Genomic DNA, 20,008 nt, shown 5'->3' on the forward strand with positions numbered 1-20,008 from the left:
TTGCCCTGAGAAACTCCAAGCCAAATCAAACACCCCGGCCTTGACAAGCGTAACAACACTGCCCCACCATGTGGTTCAATAGGGAATATCCTGTGTGTGGAAACTACATTATCCTAACCCTTTCTCCCACAAATAAAGTTACACAGAAGTCAGTACCACTGGCAATAAATTAATAGATATTGCTGCCAGAGACTAGCCCTCTAGAGTGGAATATACAGGCATTTCTAAGAGGCAAGGTAGCTCACTTTAATGGACAGAGCAAAGCCATAATTACGGCGCTCCACCTAAAGCCCACCTGAGACTCTGCAGCCTTCTAAAGCGTTTAAAAGACAGGTGAAAATGACTAGACATCAAGCCCTTGTTAAAGAAAACCAGTTTATTTTAAAAAGCTCTAAATGCCCTGTGCTTGGTCCCTGGTCAGAGAAAGAGGTCTCAAGAGTTACTGCCTGCACAGGGGCTGAAGGTACGGGGTGGGGGGAAGTCAGGTTTCAGTTGGTTGAGTCTTACCTCATCTGTTAGGCTTTTTTTTTTTTTTTTTTTTTAGGGCAGTCTTGCTCTGTCCCTCAGACTGGAGTGCAGTGGGGCCATCTCGGCTCACTGCGACCTCCGCCTCCAGGTTCAAGCAAGTCTTGTGCCTCAGCCTCCCGAGTAACTGGGAGTACAGGCACGCACCACCACGCCCAGCCAATTTTTGCATTTTTAGTAGAGACGGAGTTTCCTCATGTTGGCCAGGCTGGTCTCGAATTCCTGACCTCAAGCGATTCGAACTACCTCAGGCCTCTCAAATTGCTGGGATTACAGGCTAGTCTCGAATTCCTGATCTCAAGCGATCCGCCTACCTCAGGCCTCTCAAAGTGCTGGGATTACAGGAATGAGCCACCACAGCCGGCCTGTGTTAGGCATTTTTAAGGAGATGGCAGTCCAGCTCCTGGTGATAAGAAAATGTAGACTCCCAAGATTCATATTTTTTTCTTCGTAAGTTAAGCGGAAGTCATTTGCCTCTGTCATGAGTTCCAAGACCACAAAGTTTTAAGAGCTGCTGGGATAGCAAATGAGGCTTGAATTCTGTGTTGACAAGCCCACACACCTCATTTCATTTAGTATCCAAGAGATAAACACCACCTCTTCTACTTCAGGACGGACATCTTGGCTTTTCTGCCATAATCCCGAATCAGGCCAACTCTCCTCCTCCTCAGATTTGTGTGGTGGGATGCCAGGCAGCGACATCCTTCTTTCACAGAGCAGGAAGTCTGACTGTAGACCCGGCTACTCCCCAACCAGTGAGGGTCCGCAGTGGGCACTTCGGCCTCCTTGTGAGGCGGGGGTCCAGGGTTTTGGTGAGATGCCCCAGGCAGGGCCACTTCTCAGCCCTAGCTCTGGGCCAGCACAGTGCCCCGGTTTGGCTGCACCAACTCACAAGCTCTCAGCTGGGGTTCTGGCAGGGGGGGCTCGGCTAGAAACAGGTTAGACAGTGTTGCTAATTCTTCAGCAAAGTCCTGGAATATGTAGAAAGATGAGGAAAAAGGCAGCATGTAATTCTCAATGGCTCATCCTTTTTCACTGAAGACCACAACCTGGCTGGCTACATTATTTTTTCTCAACTGCCCTCCACACTGAAATGGACATGAAACCTTGTCTGTTAGGACTCTGGGAGGCTGAAGTTATGGCAGGGAGTGAACCCTGATGGGGGAGGCACAGGCTTTACCAGTTTTTGAGTACTACTGAGTGCATCTACTTCCATCTTGAAATTATTAGTCCCATTAAAAGATGAATTATTTTGCCCCAAATTAAAAATCCACTTAGTTTGGCCCCATCACTTGCTTCCTTTCAGGACAGATGGGATACGTAACATCTGTTCTCTCTACACGTAAGACAGGAGACTCCTTACCCCTGGCCACTGGGCCTGGTGGAGGCTGCCCAGGCAGGCCTCTATCTCCATCCTTCCCATCAGACCCTTCTCCACCAGCTCCCGGAGCAAGAATAGCAGCAAGTCCCACTGCAAAACACACCGAGAAGGTCAGGGTTGCTAGGGGGATGGCAGAGTGACCCTAATGACACACATTGAGATCTCAAAGGACAGAGCTGCTGAGAAGAGACTTGAGATGGATAAATGGAGTCCATTTCTGTGTGGAACAGAAGAGGGAAATAGAGCAGCTCATAGTTTGAGGCAAGGGTGGTGCATGTCCGGAGTGTGACTGCAGAGGGCTGAGATGCCTCCTCCTCTGTCTGACTCACCTCCCTGGGCCTTGTGTCTGCCAGAAGCCCCACGTTTCTTGGGCTCAGCAGCAGCTGCAGCGGAACTGGCCCCTGAAAGTCTTCCTTCCACAAGGAAAGCAGCATGTGCAGAAGCCTTCGAGCCTGCCCTCTCTCCAGCCTGTACTGTGCCGGGGGACCTAGGATGGGAATTTGGTCTGCAACTGTGGAAAGAGAGGAAAGCGAAGCTTTAAGAGATGGGGGCAGGCTGGGCGCGGTGGCTCACGCCTGTAATCCCAGCACTTTGGGAGGCTGAGGCGGGCGGATCATGAGGTCAGGGGTTCGAGACCAGCCTGGCCAACATAGTGAAACCCCATCTCTACTAAAAATACAAAAATTAGCCGGGCGTGGTGGCGGGCACCTGTAGTCCAGTTACTTGGGAGGCCGAGGCAGAGGTTGCAGTGAGCCGAGATTGTGCCACTGCACTCCAGCCTGGGCAACAGAGCAAGATTCTGTCTCTCAAAAAAAGAGAGATGGGGATGGAAGAGGGCTCTGTTTCTAATCTTGCTTGTACCCAACCGTGAGATCTAGGGGGTCAGGCAAGAGAGGGATTTGATGGAAAGGAGCCATACCGAGGAGGGAAGCTAACTCCACAGAGCACTTTGCCAGATGCTGCTCAGCAGGTGGGCACAGGAACTGCAGTGGGCGGGGGAAGAGAGAGCATAGGTATCACCACGCTTACTGCTGCGAGAACCAGCGCTAAGCCAGTGTGGCTCTGGTTATCAGGTCTCACACGAGGACAAAGAAAAAAGCAGCCCTTGAGTGGCAGATGCCACATCTCACCTGGCGGCACCGCAGTGTCTGGCCCAGCTGGCCTAGGAGCTGTTCCAGATGCTCTGGGGAAACTCCCTCGTCAGGGTCCCGTGGCCCCACGGCCAAGGAGAGCACGTCCTGTGGAGAGCAGGGGGAGACATTACCCTGCGCTGGGGACCAGGATGCCACAGAATTTGGCTTGGGACAGGGATCGGCCAGTGGAGAGAGGCAGAATAGGGCCCCAGGGTATGGTGAGTGAAGCCAAGTTGCCCCTAGGCCTGGGACTTGGGCAGGACAGCACAGCCAGGGGAAGCACCACGTGGACAACGAGAGAGGGAACAGATGGAGGAGGTCAGCTGAGGGACAGCAGGCTGCCACAGCATGGGAAACGTCACTCAACTTGGGAGTAGCTAACCAACTGTAGCTACTGTAGTAGCAAACTGTAGCTAACCAACTCCCATAGGGCATCTTATTCTTGAAGCATGTAAGGAAACTGGCCTATCAGATACCGTCTTAGTATCTTCTGTCTCTGAAGCCTCTGTTCATCTTCTCTGGAGAGCTGAGTTTTCAATGCAGAAATCCTCTGCATATTGACAACCAGTATCAAATGGCCACTAAGCCTCTCCCTCCTACATCATCTCCATTTTTAGTCATTGCACCTTAGTCCCTATTCCAATCTCTATTCCTAGATCATACCCTAAACCAGAACCAGACAGTAAATATTTTAGGCTTTGCAGGCCATAAAGTCTCTGTCCCAGCTATGCAACTCTGCTGTTCAGTAGTTGCACAAAAGCAGCCATAGACAGCTCGCACACCAACGAATACGGCTGCATTCCACTAAAACTTCACCCACAAAACAAGGGGCAGGCTCGCTTCAGTCCATGGGCTGTTTGTTGACTCCTGCTCTAGACAGTCCTTGAATTTTAAAATCAAGTTAGGAGAACCAATGGTTTATTCTTACTGCCTATAACTAAACGAGCATCACCTCTCGCATAGAACATTTCTGAAATTGTCTCCAAATACTGGGCGACTGCTTCCTAGAGACTCATTTGCTATCAAACCATTCACCACCCCACTCTCATTGCCATCTGCATAATAAGCATTTAGTCAAAAATGTCTTATCTACCCTTTTCCCCTTTTGGATGATTAAAAAATCAGAGTGACAATTAGGAAAACCATTCAATTCAGCTCTGCCCTACCTAACCCCATTCAGTAATGAGTGAAATGGGGACTAGTGGACAGCACAGACAGCTTCTACATAAAAATCCTGGAGCTGATGTGAGAACAGCAGGGAGAGGGAGCAGGGAAGCCAAAGGGAGTAGGGTAGCCGTGTACTTTGATCTCGGAGATGAGGTGGGAGGGGAGGGGAGCATGGTGCTCACAGGCGCGGGAGCAGCCCCTCCGCTCCCCCCGGGCAGCAGGTTCAGGACCCTGGGCTCGAAGTGTGCGACTCACTGCTGCTTTCACCTCCCTCCTGATCAGTGCTGCGGGGCAGAGGGAGAATGGGAAAGGAATCACGGGGGAGCCCTGCACAGGCTCGCCATGCTGACCCACGCCTGTTGCTGTTTCCTCCTGGCTCTCGGCCCCATCTCCCCCAGAATGCCTGCGACTCTCTGCCAGTCCACTTTTTAAACACTCGATTCAGCCATTCCCCTCTCCTGGACCTTACCTGTGATATTGGCTGATAGCCAAGCACAGGCTTTCTCTGTTGCAAGCCCCACAGCAATGTTCTCTGCACTGCTCAGAACCTGCGAACCAGAACTAAGAGTCAGGGGCTAGGGAAGGGCTGGGTGCAACAAGGGATGCCAGAGTTGGGCACCGACCCTGCCCCCCACCACCAGCTTCACACAGCTGTGTCTGCACACAACTACTCCGTGCACCTCTCCCACAACCGCCTGGCCTGCTAGCTGCAGGCCTCCCTCCCACGTACGGCTGCCGGGGTCTCCTCTGGAAGCAGCGCCCGCACAGCCCCAGGGCTCTTCCTTTGGCAGAACCTAAAAGGAGACAGACGGGGTCAGTGGTCTCTGGGTATTTCAGCCTGGCTGTAGAAGTAAATGCCCAGAGTGCACCAAGCATCTGGTCTGGGAGGCTGTACCTTGGAAGGAGGCACCGTTTGCCCTTCCGCCCCACCCCGGGTGCCAGAGAAAAGAGAAGCCCAACTGCCAGCCCCACAGCATCATACATGCTCCAAACTTAGGTCTGGATTTTGTGCCACAGAAGGCCTACAGCCAGTGCAGGGCTTACAGAGGATGGGGGCGAGGAGAAGAAAAAAGGAGGCGTGGAGAGACGGGAAAAAAGAGTAAGTGTGAAAGCGGAAAGAAAAGACGGAGAAAAGCCAAGAGGAGAGTGGATCAAATGGACCAGCGCTGCTTACTCCCGCCCCAGGGCCAATGCCTGGGCCCCGTGGGGGCATAGCTGGGAACACAAGATCTCCAACAGTTGGGCTGGGTCTCCCCCTTCCTCTCCCTGTGTCACCAGCTGCTCTTGGAGAAGTGACTCTGCCTGGCGCACCAGATCTGCCACCAGTGTAGCCCTGCAGCAGGGACAGCAAGGTGGGGGTGGTTGGAGGGTTAATCGGAAAGGGGCTGCACATTAAAGGGAACGTGTCCGCCACTTCAGCCCCACACCCGCCCTCTGGCTGACCTCCTCAGCTTAGCAACTGAGGAAAAAGGGGAAAAAATGGTAGGGCGATGAGACCAGGATCCTTAACCCACTCTTACTTGATATGTTTGACACAGTTTGATCCAATTCTCTCTGCCACAAACTCTACAGTCCGGCGCAGGGAGGGTGGCTGGTTGTGGAAAAAGGCCTGGGCGAGCCGCGCCTGGCGGGAGAAGGGAGAGGCAGCGAGGCTTCCTCCGACCTCCCCCCACCTCCCCACTTTCCCCAGTGGCTGTCTCCGCCCTGCCCTTACCTGCAGCCCCTGGCTGGTCTGGGAAGGCTGGGCTCCCAGGCCGGTGGTCGTGGTGGGGGTGATTTTCCTCATGAAGCCCCCACTCCGTCCACTGCTGCCTGACACCCACAGCGCCAGCAGTTTCCGGAGCTCCCCTGCGTCAGTAAGTCCGAGTTCTCAGTTCCAGCACCCTCTCCCCAAGTATCAGAATTGATTTGTGCAGTCAAGAGGCTCAGACACCCAGGGATGACTATGAACGGAGCAGTATTCGAGGGAGCTGGGCCAGGGGGCGCCTTCTGGGTGCTCATGGAGGGGGCAGACCAGGGGCCCTGCAGGGAGATGGGTGCTTACCGATGTAGGGGCAGCAGGTGTAGAGCAGCTGCTGGTCCACCACAGGCGCGGCGTCCTGGGGAGAACAGGCTGGGGTCGGTCAGGCTGCCCCTCCCCCAGCGCGCCCAGGAAACAGGCAGTTGGCAGGGCATTTACAAGGGTTACATCTGCCCCTGGCCGGGCCTCCCCACGCAGCCCACTTCCTTTATTCCTGAGTTTCCCATGGCTCTGGCTGGACCCCAGCACTCACCAAGCCATGCTCTGGGGCTACTGTGTCCACCTCAAAGGCATCTGAGGGACCCTCTTCCAGAAAGAACAAGTCCTCAGGGACTGTGGGAATCTGGCAAGACAGGAAGACAGTCACAACTCAGGTCAACTTCAGAGACCCCCACCCCACCCCACCCCACCTCTTGCATGGTCCCAGGGAGAAGGTGCCAGCTTCAAAGCAGCCTCCTCTGAGACAATGGGAATCACCAGGCCTTTCCTGAACCTTTGTCTTCCAGCCCTTGCCTCATTCGTACTCGGACATTTGCCCACTCCGCATCTTCAGCTGCAGAACCACTCCCAACCTGGACCCTCACTCTGCCCACCTGGAAAAGCCAGCCCAGGACAGCAAGTAGCAGCAGCTTGTTCAGGAAACACATCTTCCCCTCACTCTCCTGCGACAACACCAAGCTCCTGAAACAGTGGGCAGTACACAGGATTGAGCAGAAAGGGGAAGGGAATGGAGGCAAACGCTGTCACTGGAGGCTGGCTCGCAAAAGCAGAACTAAAAGGGACTGGGGCCATGTCGGCAAGCAGGATCCCCCCAGCGCCCCCTCCTGCATGGGGACTGTCTCTTGGTGGGGCCACCTCGGGAACAGCATGAAGCCAATGAAAGTGCAGATGATGTCCCACCATCCACCTCAGGGGAGCCAATCCTGCCTCTCCCAGGGCTCAGTTATGGCCGGGGCACCACACACACACGCAGACTGCTCGACCCTCTTTATTAATAGCAGGCTTGACCAATGTCCCCTGACTCCCAAGTCCTTTCGTCAAGCCTTAGCCTTGTTCCACTCACCGGTGCAGGCGCAGCAGGAGAATGAAGATGTCCCGGTAATAGTCCAGCAAGGGAACAACATGGTCAGCAAAGGAGAGAAACTCCACCAGCCAGGGCACGGTGAGCACCGCCCGGCGGGCCTGCAGCCCTCGCTGCAGCAGAGTCCGCACATCCAGGACCGGAGGGACCTGGAAGGGCCAGAGCTCAGTCAGGTGGGTCCCTAGGAAGGGCTGGGAGGTGCCCTCTAACCTGCCTGGTTTCCAGAATAGCCAAGGAAACCAGTCAGCTTCAGTGCCTGGCTGGTCCTCCCTGCTCCCTCCTCACCAGAATCCCCCGCCCATTCACCTGGCTCCTGAGGGCCAGAATGGAGTCCTGAAGCTCACCGGTCGGGGGAGGTTCAGGCCCCCGGTATGGCAGGAAAGCCACAAAGCCCAGGAATTTAGCCAAAAGTCTCAGGCTAAGAAGCACCACAGCAAACTGCCTCCGCTCACCCTGCATGGAATCAAGGGAAATAAAAGGTCCAAGCATGAGGCTTCTAGAACAATTCCCGGTCTGTTACAAAATTCTTCTTCAACATACTCCCTTCCCTCCTGGGTCAGACCCCATGATTTCCCTTGTTCTGTTTTCAGACCTGCCAGTCTACATCTGACTCCCCGTCTTCATCACTGGGCTCATGCTGGGGCAAGGCCAGGCCATTGAGCTCCCGGATCTTCAAGCTCAGACTGTCCATGAGATGCTGGTTAAACTGGAAGCTGAGAAGGGGTGGGTGGGGCATAAGTACTGGAAAAGGTACAGGAAGAGCCAGAATCTAGAAGGGGCACTCCAGAGGGAAGGGAGCAGCCGGACAGACAGGGAGGCCCAGGAGCAATGAAATCACCCACATGGGTGACAGAATGAGAAGTGCAATGAAGCCAGCAAGTACGAGCTGGAAGGAGCCTATCTCCAGGCAAAGGAGACTGGAGAACTATTTACCCTTTTGGGAAGCCAAACCTTTCCTGGCCTTTGCCCCATTCCTTGCAAGACACAGCGGAGCCTACCTGCTGGCACTAAGGATGAAGTCCCTAAAGAAGCCTTGACAGCCTGGGAAGGTGGGGGGTGGGCAGGGCCCCCCACTGCTCTGAGGAGCCATAAGCCGTTCCTGTAGGCGCCACAACCGCCCCAGCTTGTCAGCTCCCAGCATACTCAACACATCTGGGGCCTCACCCAAGACGGTGCCCCCAGCACCACCAGGGCTCTGACACATCTGGGGTGGAAGAGGAAGGAGAGAAATTAAAAAATCAGTAAGTGGGAGGGAAGGACTGAACAAAAAATGAGAAGTAATGAACATTTAAGGAATGCCAACTGTGTCAAGTGCTTTAGATTTTCTGAGGTGTGAATTACAGTATTGTTTCACAGGTGAAGAAACTGAAACTCCAAGGTTAAGCATGTGCCTAGGGTCACTAGAGCTAGGATCTGAAACAAAGCTTGATTACTTACTAAGCCTGGGCTCTTTACCACAGCACAAATCAAAGGGAAGGCAGCAGCAGGCTGGGGGAGGTGCAGGGCCCAGGACATGTCAGAGAGTGTGCCCTGGCTTTTCTTTGGCCACTCGAGTTTCAGCCACTCCGCAAGGAGTAGAACTCTTGTTCAAATTCCAGCCTAGGACCTGCCAGGCTGTCCGCCCTATCCCAAAGTGCAGCCGTTACGTGGCTGCCTATGATACCTGCTGTTTCATGTCGATTAATCTCTTGCTGGGGCTGTTACCTGGAGTAGTTGTTTTTGGAAAAGCCGAACAAAGTGGCTGTGGCTGCAGGCTGCAGACAGCTGGCCCATCATGGCCCTGAGGAATAGAAGGCGGGAATGAAGGGTGTGGAGAGGAGAGGGAGAGGGAGAAAGATCTCAGAGAAGCAGCGAACACCTGGACTTTCCAGCCCTTTACCAGGGACTTGAGCAGACCTCAGCCAGAGCCTGCCTGCACAGGGACACTGAAGGCAAGGGACACTCCCTCAGCACCAAGGTCCTCTGAGGCTAGAGGTGCACTTAACCCAACGAGAAATCATGCCACCCTCCCGTCTTCAGCCACACTGACAGGCGGCGAGCTTCATGAGCAATGTGACTGGACTGGGGTTCGCGTGCTGAGCCCAGGCATCTACCTACACAGTGGCCAGACTTGCCCAAACTAGAGGATGGAGAAGATGGAGGCTGGATGTGTCTAACCAGTGACTTGGGCCAAAAAACCTCAAGCAGCCTGGGGTGAGAGCTTTGGACTTTCTAAGCAACTGCCACTATAGAACAAGGATAGGAGACATCCCTTTCGAGTAGAGGCAGAGTTATCAGTAACTAAAGAGATTTTGGAGGCTAGAAGAAAACAGCTCACGGCTGGAAGGAGCAGGGGAAAAGCCTTCCCTCCTCCATCCCTCCTGCCACCGACCAGTACTGAGCTACTCATTGCCAGGCGCAAGACAAGGTCTGAGCACCCACCTGATTCTGCTGCCCAAGCCCTTCTCAAAATCCCAGCCAGGCTCCTCATGGTGATCTTCCCACTCTCGCAGCACCTCATAAAACACATCCCTGACGCATAACAACACCTGATCAGCCGAGGCACTCACTCCCACCAGTGCCTTCCCACCCCTGGAAGAACTGAGGACAGGACTATCCACAGCCCACCCACCACTTTTTTTTTTTTTTTTTTTTTTTTTTTTTTGGAGATGGAGTCTTGCTCTTGTCACCCAGGCTGGAGTGCAATGACGCGATCTCGGCTCACTGCAACCTCCGCCCCCTGGGTTCAAGCGATTCTCCTGCCTCAGCCTCCGGAGTAGCTGGGATTACAAGTGCCCGCCACCACAGCTGGCTAATTTTTGTATTTTGAGTAGAGACGGAGTCTCACCATGTTGGCCAGGCTGGTCAAGAACTCCCGACCTCAGGTGATCCACCTGTCTCGGCCTCCCAAAGTGCTGGGATTACAGGCAGGAGCCACCACGCCCACCCGGCCAGCAGCCCTTTTTTAATTTCTCCAGAGTTCTCTACATGATGACAGTAGTGCTACAGACCAGCAGCACACTACAGGCTTCATGTACTTCTGTGGGCAGTGACAGTTCATCCTGGCACATTCTTGCCTGAGAACCCCGAGACTAAAGCCATACACCTGTAAGACGGCTGGCTAAGCTCCGGGGTTCACAGGCACGCAAGAGAATGAAGCCAGGTGGTCCCTATGATGGCCAGCAGGAAGGAGCTGGGAGAACTAACCCACCACCTGTTAGTGCCAAACTCCTAATTTCTATGAAACCGAAACAGCTGCCTCTTCCAGAAAAATGTCATCTCATTCCCTCCCCCAAAAGTCCCTTTTCTTATCACCTCTGTTTTTTAAAAGTATGAAAGGCTCGGTCACTGGAGAAGTTGGCACGATTGTCAGTCTCTGGCTGAAAGGAGACAGCTTGAGCAGAGGGAGGCATTGCCAGAGAGACCTAAAATACAGCAGGAACATTAGGAACCGCAGGGTCATGCTGAGACAACTTCTCCCTCTTATTCTTGCCCAGAGTAAGCTCACATTACACTTAAGTGTCGTCAGCAGGGTTGCCTGAATTTATGAAAGCTAGGAAGGGTTAGGTCCAGGCTAGTGGGCATCTAAGTTGGGGTCACTACCTTGGCAACACTGCCCTCATAGGCAGCTCGAAGGCGGCCTTGCAGAGCTGGTGAGAAGCACAGCAGCCGCTCATTCTCAGCCAGCAGCTTCAAGGTCCCTTTGTCCAGGTTGGAAAGAACCCTGCAGGGATGAGAACACCTATGACTGAGACCGGAACACAGACTGCAAGCAGGAAGCAAGCACCTGCACACCACACAGAGGATCTCTAAGGCATGGTGCAGGTGTGCGAGCCCAGATATGTCCTGCAAGGTCGTGGGCCAAGGATCAAAGACAATGAAAGTAAAGGGGAGGATATCAGACTTTACAGAGCAGGGACCAAGACAGCAGGACAGGTACATTACCCAGAAACCCAAAGCTCAGCTGCCAAGGCCACAGGGGTCCTTTTTTTTTTCTTTTTTTTTGAGATGGGGGTCTCTGTCACCCAGGCTGGGCTGCAGTGGCGTGATCTCACTACAGCCTGGACCTTCCAGGCTCAGGTGATCCTCCCACCACAGCCTCCTAAGTAGCTGGGATTACAGGTGCACTCCACCACATCCAGCTTTTTTTTTTTGTAGAGATGGGATTTTTGTAATGTTGCCCAGGCTGGTCTCAAACTCCTGGGCTTAAGTGACTGTCCTGCCTCAGCCTCTCAAAGTGGTGAGAATGCAGGCGTGAGCCACCGCACCTGGCCCCATCTCATTCTTTTAGGTACTACATTCATAGCCTTAACACAAAATGAAAGATTACAGGTAGGAGAAGGTCCAGGGCCACTGCCCCCGTGTTAGCATCAGCATAGGTCCCAAGCAGCCAGAGAGCTAAGCAGATGATAAGAATGAGGCCCAAATGCCTCAGCCAGGGAAACTCACTGAAAGTGACACTCCAAAACCTGCACTGCAAAGAAGACACAATCGTGGATGCTTTGGAACAGTGGACTTTCCAGGGAATCTAGAAGGACAGTACCAAACTGTCAGTTAAGAACGGTCCTGTTTCTAGACCCCACGTCTCAAAAGGAGGCTTGCTCACTGACCTAGGACACCTGGACTTAGTTCAGGGTCACTGTCCTTGGCAGTCACCATCCTCCGGGCAGTGAGCAGCTGAAAGACGAAGAAAAGCTCCAAGAAGAGGTTTGGTACGAGGTTCTCTAGATAGATACAAAAAGAAATCCCATGCCATGGGGCACCACTTGGAGCCAAGGTTCAGTTCCAGGTGCCTTACCAATTCTCTTACCCAGCAGTTCTACAAGTATCTCCACTCCAGCTCCCTCTGCTCTCACTCACCAGCAATGCACGAGGAGTAAACAAGGGCTACCAGCTCCAGGCGCTGGCGGGAAGATACTCTGGCAGGGTCTGCAGGTTCATCTGGGAGGCTTCCTGCCCGGCTGGGGAGGGGCGACCCCAGTTCTGGGGTGGGACAGGTAGGGGTAGGTGACTGCTGCAGCTGCTTAGAGCTATGGGAATAAAGAAATTTCATGAGCAGTCAGCTTGGCTTCCCTGCCACGGCGACACTCAGGTCCCTCCAGAGAAGATACCAATAGCCCAGAAGACAAACCCAGAGTCCCCAAGAGGGAAATCAATTTCAGGGAAAACCCCTGAAGATCCCCCATAGCGAGGAAGCCGACATCCCCAGGAGCGGCCAGGCCATACCGCTCCTTCCTGAGCATCTCCCGCTCCTCTTGCAGACTTCCGCACCCTGGGGGAAGGCCAAGGCCCCAAGGGCTAGTGTCCAGGGCTGAGGGTTGGGAACTGGGGACACAGCTGATTGGGGGTGAGGTGAAGCAGGTCTTGGGCTTGGAGAGTGACCGCTCTTCGCTCACCGGAGTTGGGTTGATCCTGCGAGAAGGCTTCGTCCTGCTGAGAGTAGCCACAGGTTTTTCTCAAATTCCTATCTTCAAACATCCCCCCTCCACAACCGCAACAGCTAGACCTCTTGCAAAAAAAACCCCACAAAAACCCTCGCCATCACCCCCAGCCTCTACTCATCCTCGCGCTCCACTGCGGAGCGCCGAGCCCGAATGACTGACTCCCCCAGAGCCTTCGTGGTACCCATCTCCCGCATGAGAGCCGAGTCTCACCCTGCAGGGCCGGGGGGAACCGAGCCTACGGGAGGGAACTCCTCCAGGTTGCTGAGGTTTGGTGGATCAGAGAGCGTGAGGCTGGGGCGGCTGGGGCTGCCAGAGCCCCTGAGCCTCCGGCCCCCGGCTCCGGGCAGGTTCTCCCCGCTGACCCCCTCCTCCAGGCCGCGGCCTCCACGCTCGCGGGCCGGCCCCGGGCCCCGCCTCCTTCCCCCGCGGCGGGCCAGAGGGGCCTCGGCGGCGGTGCTCGCGGCCTCGGTCGGAGGGAAGAGCTGGCTGCGCGCCCCGCGGCTACCCCGCGACGGGCCTCCCGGCCTCCCTGGCAAGGCTGCCGAGGCGCCCGGGGCCTTGGCGGGGGTCGGGGGCCCCTGCGGGAGGACGCGGCTGCTCTGCTCCCTCAGGAAGTTCAACAGGAACGGTACGAATTCTTTCCGCAGGGGCCGGAGTGAGCTCAGCGCGGCCGCCTCCCCGGGGTTATCCTAGGGCAGAAGCACAGGCCGAGGGGCGAGAGGGTCAGCCGCCGGCCCGGGGGCTGTGAGCAGCGGGGGCCGCGGGGCGAGCCTCGGGTGGGCGGCCCGGGCAGCGGCGCCCAGTTGGAGCGCACTCGGCCCGGCTTGGCAGCCCGGCGCCCTCGGGGAAGGGGACTGAGGGCTGGGCTCCCTGCGGGAACCGGCTTCGGGTCAGACCTGGGGGCGTGTCAGCGCTGTTACCTCCGAACCCCGGGTGCTGCGCGCGATCCACCGCACGACGGCTGCGACCGACACCTCTTCTCGCAGCAGCGACTCCAAAACGGCCGCCATCCCGGTCCGGGCTCTCTGGGGCGACTGCGCAGGCGCCGGCGCGCCACGGGCGGCCAGGGAGGGGCGGGGCCGGCGGCGGGGAGAGACCGTTGGGTCGCGGGGCGGGGAGGGACCGGCCTGGCGGGGCGGGGCCGGGCCGCGGGGCGGGGCGGAGCTGGCTGTTGCCCAGGCCCACGGTCAAGGCCTCGCTGGGTCCTCAGCCCGGGCTGACAGGCGGGTTGCTGGGAGGCGAAGTGCGGATCGCAGCGCCTGGGGAGGCCCACCTTGGCTGCCCGCCCTGGAGCGACCTGAAGGGAAGGATTCGAGCTGGGAGTGGGGCTGCCGCGGGTCGGACGCCCCTCTGGGGAGACCGAGGAGCCGGGAGAGAGGTAGAGGGGAACAGAGACAGCCACCAGCTTCTATCTTCTGCTCTAAGCACATTCCTTCAAGAGTTTAAGTTTCCTAGATCCAACTGGCACCACCCCAGAGAAATTATAAAGTTAATCCAATCTTTCATTTTGACTTTTTCTCAAAGGCCGATTTTTCAATCCCTTGGCCGAGCAGTACCTATCGGCTTTTCAGCGCTCACCATCAACTGATTGACCATTTAGAACAGAATTATTTCTAGGAGGTTCTTAATAATCTCCAAGCCAGAACCCTTAAAGTGCCTCGGACCCCCGTGCACACAGAATCTCTTGTATGTAGCTTTATTTACTTAAATGGGTTTACATGAGGTTAATACTTCAACTATTTTGCAGTTTAGATGTCAGTAAGTATATCATGGTTAGCTTCTGGGAGCTTGAGGGTTTTTTTTCCTTTTTTGTTTTTTGTTTTGTTTTGTTTTTGAGACAGGATCTTGCTCTGTTGCCCAGGCTGGAGTGCAGTGGCGTGAGCAGGGCTCACCACAGCCTTGGCCTCCTGGGCTCAAGCAATCCTCCCAACTCAGCCTCCCTAGGGCTACAGCCCAGCTAATGTTTTGGCGCGGAGGGGGCAGCAGATCCAAAGTGCTGGGATTACAGGCGTGGGCCACCACGCCCAGCCTGAGTAATTTGTTTTAATCTCCTTTAATTTTATTTTGAGATGGAGTCTCGCTCTGTCGCCCCCAGGCTGGAGTGCAATGGGAGGCCAAGGTGGGCGGATCACGAGGTCAAGAGATAGAGACCATCCTGGCCAACATGGTGAAACCGTGTCTCTACTAAAAATACAAAATTTAACTGGGCGTGGTAGCTCGTGCCTGTAGTCCCAGCTACAGGAGGCTGAGGCAGGAGAACTGCTTGAACCTGGGAGGCGGAGGTTGCAGTGAGCCAAGATCATGCCACTGCACTCCAGCCTGGGTGACAGAGCGAGACTCCATCTCAAAAACAAAACAAAAAAACCCGAGAGAGCATTTTGGAGGTTGCTGTTTAGTGAGAAATCAAGCAAGGGAATCCAGGCGGAGAAAACCAGATGGCACTAACATTCCAGGTCAAACCAAACCAGGAGGGGTGAGGCAGTGCCCTTGTGAATGCCTCCTGAGAGTTCCTCTGGTTCAAAGGAAGGTTAAAGGTGGAAAGATGAGGGTGGGGGTGCAGGAATCTCTCTAGTGGTAGAAGGGATATTTCCTACGGAGAAGGAAAAAGTACCTCCAGCCAGACAGAATAATGGACTAAAAAGAAGTTTTTAATATTTTAATTTTATTGGAGGAAAACATCTCCTAACATCCTTGCACCCTGGTTTCCACCTGCAGGGACACTGAACGCCTAGTTTCTGTTCAGTCCTGGGCTGCTTTTTCCAGGGAACTTCTAGATGTGGTACTGCATTTACAGTAACACTGTCTGCTCCCAGTTGATCTTGTAACATCTGGTGTATTCAATAACTTTATTAAATTAGAAAAATAATATTTTCCACTTTTGAAATCCAGACCATCACACAAATAGAGCTAGATTTTGCATGCGGAATGAATATTTTATTACTAGGGTATAAAAATAAAATACAAAATAATTTTAAAACAGAACTTAAAACACTGTACAAAGCTTTAATATGATACAAATGGGAAAATTAAATAAATAATTACACTTTTCTGTACAGGTGGCCTATACAAAAGCACTCCAGGTTCCTGCCAATACTCTGTCCTTGGTTGCCTGAGCACAATCGTATAAAGGGAGCTGCTTGGAAGGAAAGGAACACAATGAAACGCCTCTGGAGGCATTTCAAAGGGTAGTTTCTCATCTCTCTGATTTCAGGAAGAGGAGAAGAGAGGGAGAGAAAAGTGGAATTATTAAAGTCGTCTAACTCATTGGTCTTGTTCAACAAGAAAGAATTCTGGTTTGTGGCTGAATCTGATTTAACAGCTGCCAATAGCTCATTCCTTCTAAGATGTGTATCTAATTCAAAACTAGATGCTCCCCCCTCCCTCTTTTTTTCCTAAAAGCTGGGAACTTGTAAGTAAATGGCCTAGTGAAATAGACACTGGCTATTTTAGAAAAAGGGTCAGAAGGTGGACCAGGAACTATATATCAGGGAGAAGTAAGCGAGGCACAAGCCCAGGTCATCTAGGCTGTGTTTATTCAGTCCACCCAATCCAATTTCAAAGCCCCAAGTGGGCCAGGGTTACCTTTATCTTCCCACCTTTGTATTTCCGAAAGCTTTCTCACCTCAGTGGACTACTTTGTCTGATGAATAGTTCAAAGAGAACATTGTTTTGGAAAAAGTCCCAAGGGCTTTCCCCTTCCTGGGTAGCTCCCTACGATAAGTCAAATTCAAGTTCTGGTAGCCTTGTCTACCCCTCGTAGGCGAGTGAAGAATGCCCACAGAGTCCAGATGTGGTGAAATGCTGCGCATGGATTCCTCAGGATTTAAACTGCATATTATTAGAGAAAAAGAGCATTCTATGGCAAGGGTAGTCTATATAAAAACTTGGTTTACTCAATGTTTTTAATTAGGCGAGTGAACACTTATGTACATAATATTGAATAATATTAAACTAATAAAAAGAGAGGTAAAATTCCTATCCATTGTAATTGTAAAATTATGTCATCAGCAAATGCTATAGTCACATGGGCTCAAAGACCTGCCTCATCCACTCTTGTTCCCTAGGTCAAGGAACCCAGAGCCAGGGTACCTGGGAGGCATGGTCAGCATCGCCAGTGCACATACATTCTGTGCCCATACTAGCACTAACGCTCCCAGCTGAAGAGGAGGCAGAAAACCGTTACGTTGCACAAGGCCATGAAAGGAAAGGCTCCACTACTTTTACATGTTACCTTAAGACCAAAGATCCAGCAAAGTCTAAGGCAATACGCTACTCATTACTGAGTCATGTTACTTTTTTGCTATTCAGTGTCTTGAGATTGTGTGGAAATTCAAGGTGACCTGATCTTGTCACATACTTTAATTTTCTGATCCAAATTTGCTGAAAGGGAATAATTAAACATTAAGCTTACATATTTTTTTAAGTAGGAGCAGACAATCACAAAAGACGTCTTAATGGGCATAAACTTTATTTTTGTTTTACTTTTTTTTTTTTTTTTTGAGACGGAGTCTTGCTCTGTCACCCAGGCTGGAGTGCAGTGATGTGATCTTGGCTCACTGTAATCCTCCGCCTCCCGGGTTCAAGTGATTCTCCTGCCTCAGCCTCCTGAGTAGCTGGGACTATGGGCGCCCGCCACCACACCTGGCTAATTTTTTGTATTTTCAGTAGAGACGGGGTTTCACCCTGTTAGCCAGGATGGTCTCTATCTCCTCACCTCGTGATCTGCCCGCCTCAGCGTCCCAAAGTGCTGGGATTACAGGCGTTGAGCCACTGTGCCTGGCCTTGTTTTACTTTTTAAAATTTCTGTGAGCTGCTCTAGAAAACTAAAGGGCCAAAACTTTACTGTCATAATTCCACGTTCAGTCAGGGATTTCTCAGAATTGCGGTGTGCAGCATCCAGACTCTCCTTTATGTGGCTGGGGATCCCTGTGCCATGTCTTCGGCTTACCTAAGAACTACAGGAATTCCCCATGTGCCTCCTACAGTTTTTCTAGCAGTGTGGGTAATGGACTCTGAAGGTTCCTGAGACTTTGTTAAACTTCTCATAATTCCAGAGGGAAGGCCAAAATATTAAGAATACTCAATGACAGGCTAAGTTTCCATCTACTTCCTTATCTCAAGTCACACACCAGAGTTCCACTGGGTGAGGACAGGGAAGTGGGATGTCCCAACAGCCTCTTTTAGGGTTTTCATGCATTAATCCCCCCATATGGGCTGATGGTTGGAACTGCCTTTAGTTCTCTAAGTAAAGGTCTAAAAATGCACCTGTGGTTTCTGAACTTGGGTATATGCTGATACATAAGGACTACCATAGAAGTTACATGCCTTAATCCTGTAATACTTTCATGTGGTATCATTCTGCTAATATATTGTCTACAGAGCCAAACCCCAAGTTACACAGCGCAACAGTACTTGTCAACCACTCCATCTCCTCAGTGACACAGGTGCTAAAGTACCTCTCCCCTGAGGCAAAGTCCCCACACATCTGTGGTAAGTGCACATAAACAGAAATGGGCAGATTTTGAAAGTGAATGCAAACAACTTAATTCCAAAGTACATAAACATGACAGAAGTCTAACATATGCCATGTTTTGATCAATATAAAGGAATATGTTTTTAACGTATAAAAAACTTTGATCTTCAAGACTAAATCTAGACTTATCTACAAATAAATAAATTTTCAAACAGCCAGGGGAAAATGCATTTTTTCCCTGAGTCTCACTAAATCGTTCTGAATTCTGCTTCTCCTATCACCAATTCCTAATGTCATGTTAGAATGTAGAATTGTCTGCTCTTGGGAAAAATAAAGCGTCTGCTTTTAATTCAAAGCTCTTGGGTATAGAAAAACTAATTACGGTTTTAGCTATCGGTGTCTGAGTTTGTAAAACATGCATCAATGTACACTTTCTCCTTGTAGACTGAATGCAACTATAGAAATATTAGCATAAAAAATATGTGGCCTGGAAGAAATCTCTGATGATGCTGAAGAACCTCAAGTTCCCATCATGGCTAGGAGTCAAGAGAAGGAGACGCTGCACACCTAAGTGCTGAATTAGCAGCCGAGGCTTTAGTGTTTGAAAGCAAATAATATAAAGTAATGACTACAGTGGGTGTCAATTACCATTTTGCTACTTATGTAGGACTCGATTAACTTGGCAACTTCTACAAAAAACATTCACGTCACAACATGCAACTTAGAAAACAGTTAATGTAACTGTGCCACTGTCAGCAAGGCCAGCTTGCATACCAGAGTTAAGAATGAGAGTACCTGTCTGCCTAGGGCTTAACATTCAAAGACATTTATAATCTGTGTTTTAAGGTTAAATTTTATATGACCCAGTTTTCCTTCTTTGTTCACTATCCACTAAAATTAAATGCCTCTATGCTGTGCAAGAAATCACAATGTATGATTTTACTATTTCAACCAATCCATAGACCCTGGGGATTTGGCAGCAGAATTCAGGAGAAATGCTACCTAAAGTGATTGAGCTGTTGCTAATTCTACCTTCTGTTCCACTCAAGTACTTCCAGGGACTAACAAGGGAAGGCGAGGGCAACCGTGACTGACTAGGTAACCGGCTATTCTATTGTGACAGAAGAAACCAGGCAGTACTTGATTTTCAAAAGATAATTTTAACTGCTGCCCTATACTACTTTTAGCATAGTTTGGCTTGACCTCAATAGCCATGTCCCTCATCTTAGGTAGAATAACCAAATCAGTTTAAAATTACTTGATCTATGTCACTGAAACCTGAAATATGCCATCACTAAGAGAACCCCCAAATAAAAAATAAAGAACTAAAAAACACAACCAAACCGAATCAAACCAAAAACCTCATTCTCTGTATCATACTTTAAAACAAAAATAAAAATCCCTGCGTCACAGGTGCTTGCTCAGGGCTGCCAACTTCTATTTTTCGCCTGACAGACATCTAAAAGTACAAACTATGCTTGTAAAAACCAAAAAGTAAATGTCTACATAGGACGGTACTTATAAGCGGACCTACTGATACCACCTATGATATAATTAGTCTGTTTTCTTTTGAAAGTATCAGAGCAGAAACGTCTTTGGTTAATTCTTTCCTCTACATGCAAAATAACATATTCTTACACGATGAGACTGTTTCTCTCTGGATCTTGATGAGTTCATCAAGGCCATTTAGAAAAGGGGACAACACACTGGAAAAGCGGAGATAAAAATGGAAGGAACCAAGAAAGAGAGAAAACATTCAGTTGCCACGTTCCCATCGCTGTCAGTTCCAACCGCCGGCAGAGAAA

The 20,008-nt window shown here is 51.6% G+C and overlaps 1 protein-coding gene and 1 long non-coding RNA gene across 11 annotated transcripts; one reads left to right on the plus strand and one right to left on the minus strand.

Annotated features, from left to right (window-relative positions):
- Positions 1-361: 361 nt before the first annotated feature.
- On the minus strand, positions 362-13,848 carry CDAN1 (codanin 1). Of its 10 annotated transcripts, none has more exon segments than NM_001194310.2 (28): positions 362-1,496; positions 1,889-1,996; positions 2,236-2,417; positions 2,826-2,889; positions 3,037-3,144; positions 4,342-4,490; positions 4,676-4,754; positions 4,937-5,000; positions 5,381-5,539; positions 5,727-5,830; positions 5,921-6,054; positions 6,251-6,305; positions 6,480-6,569; positions 6,820-6,907; positions 7,290-7,456; positions 7,614-7,760; positions 7,900-8,020; positions 8,306-8,511; positions 9,012-9,087; positions 9,729-9,818; positions 10,602-10,711; positions 10,890-11,010; positions 11,736-11,814; positions 11,897-12,010; positions 12,147-12,316; positions 12,513-12,716; positions 12,941-13,419; positions 13,651-13,848. In NM_001194310.2, coding segments are annotated over 28 exon segments (3,684 nt in total). In that variant the 5' UTR covers positions 13,741-13,848; the 3' UTR covers positions 362-1,370.
- Positions 13,849-18,102: 4,254 nt separating this feature from the next.
- LOC144329849 (uncharacterized) lies at positions 18,103-19,826 on the plus strand. The gene is made up of 2 exons (XR_013395531.1): positions 18,103-18,220; positions 18,648-19,826. It is a non-coding gene; the product is annotated as an uncharacterized LOC144329849 (long non-coding RNA).
- Positions 19,827-20,008: the final 182 nt, after the last annotated feature.

This window comes from Macaca mulatta, chromosome 7 (assembly GCF_049350105.2).
Source record: "Macaca mulatta isolate MMU2019108-1 chromosome 7, T2T-MMU8v2.0, whole genome shotgun sequence".
In the NCBI taxonomy this organism is placed as follows: Eukaryota; Metazoa; Chordata; class Mammalia; order Primates; family Cercopithecidae; genus Macaca; species Macaca mulatta.

Bases quoted from the DNA above. Each gene is read 5' to 3' on its own strand.
- CDAN1 (XM_077938169.1), bottom strand. From the start codon at position 13,740: ATGGCGGCCGTTTTGGAGTCGCTGCTGCGAGAAGAGGTGTCGGTCGCA. The intron at 10,712-10,889 runs GTAGTGACCCCA...GCTGTATTTTAG, and splicing joins ATGAGGGCAGTGTTGCCAAG to GTCTCTCTGGCAATGCCTCC. The intron at 5,001-5,380 runs GTAAGCAGCGCT...GTCTCCTTTTAG, and splicing joins GCATTGGCCCTGGGGCGGGA to GTTCTGCCAAAGGAAGAGCC.